This window comes from Xyrauchen texanus, chromosome 33 (assembly GCF_025860055.1).
Source record: "Xyrauchen texanus isolate HMW12.3.18 chromosome 33, RBS_HiC_50CHRs, whole genome shotgun sequence".
Taxonomy (NCBI): domain Eukaryota; kingdom Metazoa; phylum Chordata; class Actinopteri; order Cypriniformes; family Catostomidae; genus Xyrauchen; species Xyrauchen texanus.
In genome coordinates this window covers 11,408,036-11,414,035 of record NC_068308.1, presented here as the reverse complement: position 1 = coordinate 11,414,035, position 6,000 = coordinate 11,408,036, and the positions used below count along the sequence as shown (strand labels likewise).

General features: G+C 47.9%; 1 protein-coding gene across 1 annotated transcript in view; it reads left to right on the top strand.

The window, feature by feature from the left end:
- Positions 1–203: 203 nt before the first annotated feature.
- Positions 204–6,000, top strand: part of LOC127627026 (matrix metalloproteinase-25-like) — a 29,043-nt gene continuing 23,246 nt past the window's right edge. The window contains exons 1-4 of the mRNA XM_052103226.1: positions 204–329; positions 684–807; positions 1,466–1,598; positions 2,387–2,528. Coding sequence (XP_051959186.1) covers positions 700–807; positions 1,466–1,598; positions 2,387–2,528 — 383 coding nt within the window. The 5' untranslated portion in view covers positions 204–329; positions 684–699. The remainder of the gene's footprint in view (positions 330–683; positions 808–1,465; positions 1,599–2,386; positions 2,529–6,000) is intronic.

The window sequence follows — 6,000 nt, the reverse complement described above, 5'->3', positions numbered from 1 at the left end:
TTAATTTCTAATGCATGTAAAGCTAATTGATTTAGCACGTTTGTTTATACATTAATCAGAAATGTACAGAGAGAGAGAGAGAGAGAGAGAGAGAGAGAGAGAGAGAGAGAGAGTGAGTGTGTGTGTGTGTGTGTGTGTGTGTGAGAGAGAGAGAGAGAGAGAGAGAGAGAGAGAGAGAGAGAGGCGCTTCCTTTCTCATCGATCGGTTGCCCTGCCTAGTCTTTAAACAGAAAAAGAGGCGCGCGTGTAACGGTAAAGGGGAATCCATTAGAAAATAAGCCAATCATTTTTTTTATTGTCTTAAGTTTGACTGTCCAAATTATCTTAAGGTATGAATTTGAAAATGTAACGGAATTCAAATTAAGAAGTCGATTATAAGAGTTAGGGGCTGTTCACACCGAACACGTATGCGTTCGCGCTGATTTCGATTGATTTTTTATTATTATTAATGTAAACGCGTTTTTTGTTCAATGATTTTTTTTCCAACTTCTCACACAGAAGCGCCGCGTTTTATAGTCGCCGTGTCAGGATAAAACGTCTACTTTTAAAAGCGCGTCTCGAGAGACCTAGGCTACGTTCAGTTCTATTCGTTGCGTTGTCTACTGGCGCTCAGAATCACGCGTTCGGTGTGAACTGCCCCTGCTTGTTGGAACTTGATTCAGACTGTCGCGCTGTGTTTGCAGATTTTAATCCAGGCAGATGATAGAATCAGGATATCATCGGTTGGTTTACCTGACCTGCACTGTGCTTGTGCTTATCTCTCCGGTTCATATGGCCCCGGTGCCGGACCAGTACTCACGGGGTGTGGTAAGTAGATGAGCTTATTTCTCCATTATAACAATGAACGTTATTCGCCATTAGCATACCAAGAAAAAGTTACTTTTTAAATTCAAAAACAAATATTATGCCATAGGGGGGTAGGCTAATATTTTGTCATGTTTTAAGTGAGGTTAAATTGTCATGTTTGATGTCTCTCTCTCTCTCTCTCTATGGTGTGTGTGTGTGTGTGTGTGTGTGTGTGTGTGTGCGTGTGCGTGTGCGTGTGTGTGTGTGTGCATAAAATCTCTGTGGACCGGATTTCTCCCTATTGTTATTGTTAGGTGCAATGTTTGACATCAGTTGATCTCTTTAATGGGTGATAATTATTTTACAAGATAAAAGGCTACATTTATTGCATATTAATTAGCATTAATACTAGGCTACTCATATTTTTTAAATCTGTATTGTAAAGTTTGGTAACATAATGAAAAATTGTAATGTAAATTTTTTGACATTTATTTGGTGCCTATATTTTGACAGTTATTTTGCCATGCACACAATTCTCATCAAAATGATAAAGGGGAAAACTATCCCAATGTGTTTAACATATGTGTTTATTGTGTTTGATTGTTATGTTATAACTGTAATTGATGATCTTGTATTAACTGATTTGAGTTTAACATTTCCAGTGTGTAATTTCTATTAGGATTGGCTGAGCCGGTATGGATATCTGCCTCCTCCAGACCCACGCACTGGGCAGTTGCAGACCAAAGATGGCATTGAGAGGGCTGTCAAAGAAATGCAGCGATTTGCTGGCCTCAAAGACACTGGCAAACTTGGTAAATGCAATGCAATGTTGTATGTCTTTCAAATAAAGTAGTTCATTACATACAGAAAGTGATAAGGTCCTTGTTTAGCCAAACTTTGAGAGGTTTATTTCAGAAGGCCTTCACGTGATCTGTCATCCACACACTTTTTTTCACATGGCCAAACTGGGTTTTCCAGATTATTGTGAAAGAGCCCCTTTGACTTGATCATCATCTTTCTTTCATTATTTTTTCTTATTTCTTTCTTTCTTTCACACTCACATACAGTCTTTGATTCAAGATTTGCCTTTATTAAGGCATATAAGATTTCACTTTATTGTCACTCCACCATTCAAGTATAAAGATGGGTAAAAATCATGGTCCATTCATTCAAGCTGATGCTTTCATCCAAAGTGACTTAAATTACATTCTAGTAATATATTTGATCTGTACATGCTTTCCCTGGGAATCAAATCCATAACATTGCAGTTGCTAGTGCCATGCTCTTTCAGTTGAACTAAAGGAACACATGCATACACAGGAACAATACAGTCAAATGTACTGAATAATGCACAATGTTCACAAGATACACAGTACACACAATGTATATATATAGATTATATCATTTGGAATGACTTTATGATCATACTAGTGTTTTTAATGGTTGGGGCTTGGCGCTATGAATTTGCTATAGAAAAAAAGCTATAATACAGTCTTCCCTCATCACATGTTTTTTTTAACATTCAAGATATACTGTAATGGGATCTGTATCTCTGAGGTCTATATATTGATCGGGGTCCTTCTGTCCTGTGCATCTCTAGACAAGGACACCCTTAAATTGATGGCTACACCTCGATGTTCATTGCCAGACATTATAGGGATGGAGGACATGAAAAAGCGCAGGAGGAAAAGAAGATATGCCACCACTGGACTCCACTGGAAAAAGTCTGATCTGTCTTGGAGGTCTGCATTTTTAGACAAAAGACAAATGAATTCTTAACAGATTGCATAAATTCCTTAAAAATAGATGACCGCCCTTAAAGGATCGCCCAATTCAGGGTTAAATACAATTTAAGCTCAAATAAGACACTTACTGCACAATGGAAAAGAATGGGGCCAATCCGTAAAAGTTAAAATACTCACTGTTTCAAAAGTATAGCAACAAGATATAAAACTTATTCATGTTAACATGATTTAATAAAATCATGTACTACACTTTCCTGTGTAAATTGATATCACATTTTACAACTGAAAAACCAAAAACAACCATAAAATATACCAATTTAAAAACTTTACAGCTCAAATAATACTCAAGTTTTAACAGAATAATTAATGTAAGTTTTCCTTCCATAACTTCCATTGTAAGTGCCTCACAGTAACCTTGATTTTTTGCTTCTTTTTTTAAAGAAAAAAGTAAAAAAATAATATATATATATATATATATATATGGATATATATATATATATATATACTGTTTTTCCTATTTATTTATTAATTGTGGTAATCAGCATTATGACACAATTTCTGTCGATTGAGCTTAATTTGTTGACCCCGGAATAATCCTTTAATTCCCCCTCTGTCACTCAGTCGACGTTGTGTCGCTGAGTTGACACTAGGGGTCGCTCTTGCGGAGCACGGCCATCTCTGATTTTGAGAAAAGGCCAATGAGAATTGGCGGTGGAATTTGCATGCCACTCCCGGACATACGGGTATAAAAGGAGTGACGCTGCAAATACACATCAGATATCTTTTTCGGAGCCGAGAGCAGTCATAGAGCTGAACTCCTCTGCTGTTCCAGTCATCTCTGCAAGCTGTTGGCTTTACGGCGCTTTCCAGCGGTCCTCCCCTCAGATACTACGCTAGTGCTGAGCATACACCCCTTCAGCAGCTGATAAAAGAGTTACGGAGTGAATAACTTTTATACGTGATATACATTTATACTCTCGTGATACATATATATATATATAAAAAAAACATTAAAAGAGTGGCACAAACGGTGAAGCCGCCTTTTTCAAGATGTCTTTCCGCTTGTGTGTGTTTCCTGGTTGCGGTCGCTCTCTCTCCCTGTCTGATGGCCACGATCGTTGCCTCTTGTGCCTGGGTGCTACCCACGCAGAGTCAGCGCTCGTGGATGGTTCATGCCTCACTGCGAGAGCATGCCCATGGCTACGCTGCGGTCGCTACCGCGACTCGTGAAGAGCGCTGGGCACCCCAGCCGCTCCCGACTCGGTCCTTCTACCTACGGGTATGAGGCGGTGTCGGCTAGCGCTGGGGGCGATATGGGGACCTCAGTGGGAGCCTCTCCGCCGGGTACAACCCCACGGACCTCCCACTCCCCGCCACGCTCGTGTGCTCCAACCGAGCGCTGGGGCACGGTTGCTGGCTCGCTTCATAGCGGACCCGCGATCATGTTCGGAGCGCCTGACGACGATGAGATTTCGATCGCGGCATCGGAGAGTGGGTTTGTCATGTCTGACGCTGAAGATTCGGCTGAGCTCCCACCCTCGGGTGCGGCGGCTCAGTCGCAGGCTGACGCGGAGCTGACAGCTATGCTTGCCCGGGCAGCCGCGAGTGTCGGGCTGGAGTGGAACCCTCCGCTCCCCCCCGAACCCTCGCGGCTCGACGATTGGTTCCTGGGGCCGAGCGCCGCTACGCCACGCTCTGACCCCGCCTTTCTTCCCGGAGGTGCATGAGGAGCTTACGCCGCGGTGCGCGCTTTCACTGCCCGCGACACGCAGCGGTAAGCTCCTCCGCCTCACTACCCTCGACGGCGGGCAGCAGGGGCTACATGGCGATTCCCCAGGTGGACTAAGCTGTCGCGTGCACTTATGCCCGCAAAACGCCTCCACCTGGCGGAACCGCCCGACGCTTCCGCCCAGGGCCTGTAGGCTGACGCCGCCTCTGACGCCTAAAGCCTACAGCGCTGCTGGACACGCCGCCTCGCTTACATGCCATGGCACTCCTGCAGGTGCACCAAGCCAAGGCACTTAGAGAACTACACGAGGGTAGTCCTGACCCGGTCTAATGCAGGAGCTGCGCTCAGCGATCGACTTCGCCTCCGGCAACGGAGGTCACGGCGCTGGCTCTCGGCAGGCGATGTCCACCTTGGTGGTCCAGGAGCGCCACCTATGGCTCAACCTGGTCGAGTCAGCGAGAGGCTGACAAGGTTCGCTTCCTTGACGCTCCCATCTCCCAGGTTGGGCTGTTTGGTGACACCGCTGGAGACTTCGCCCGCAGTTTACAATGGTAAGGAGGCAGATGGAGGCTATACAGCATATCCTGCCCAGGCGGAGCTACAGGCCCCGCGACCCCGCCTGCTCGTTGCCCAGCGTGTCCCCCTGCGGTACCAACACCAGCTCCGCCACAGCCCGCCCCTCGGGGCCGGCCCCGGTGCGGAGCTTCCCGCAGGACGGCGACGCCCCCCACCTCACGGCCGGCCGCCAGGAACCCTAAGAAGGCTTCAAAGAGCCCTGGGACTCAGGGAACTGCACTTCGGGAGCTGGTAAGCAGACCACTCCCTCCCCCGCCAGAGGGGCGGGTGGAGAATCCTTATTTCCTTTTGAAATAAGGATGTACTCACATTTTCAAGAAAAGAGCAGTTTCCTCAGCCCCCGGGCTCCACTTCCGGTCTCCCCGTCCGTCGTTATCATGACTGCCGGCCACCGGTTCTCTTTGGCAGGTACAGCGCCCTGGAACTGGGTTTTCCGCTTCCACGCGTCCAGCCACGGCACAACCCCGCCCCCGAGCCGACGGTCTCTGCGGGCCACGAGGACGAAATTCTTCCTCCCCCGTCCCAGGCTGTTCCGGGAGTGGTCACAAGGAGCCAGGTAAGTGCTTTGATGTCCCTAGACTCAGCACCCCGGGCTCCGCCCCGTCGCGAGGCCCCGCCTGCCGGTACGTCCGACGCTATAGTCCCCTTGGTCCCTCTCGCTCGGAGTTCGGGGGTGTGGCTTGCGCTCCCCAACCCGTCGCGTTGGTTGATCAGGACAGTCCGACTCGACTATGCGATTCAGTTCGCCAGGTGCCCGCCCAGGTTCAACGGCGTCCGCCCCACCACGGTGAGAGGCGAGAACGCCGCTGCCTTGCGTGCGGAAATCGCCTCCCTTCAACAGAAGGGCGTGATAGAGCCTGTCCCTCCAGCCGAGATGAAGAAGGGGTTTTACAGCCCCTACTTCATTGTACCCAAAAAAGGCGGCGGGTTGCGGCCAATCCTCGACCTGCGAGTTCTGAACCGGGCTCTGCACAGACTCCCGTTCAAGATGCTTACACAGAGACGCATTCTAGCGAAGCGTCCGGCATCTGGATTGGTTCATGGCGGTAGACCTGAAGGACGCGTACTTTCATGTCTCGATCCTTCCTCGGCACAGACCCTTTCTCCGGTTTGCCTTCGAGGGTCAGGCATATCAGTACAAAGTCCTCCCCTTCGGCCTGTCCC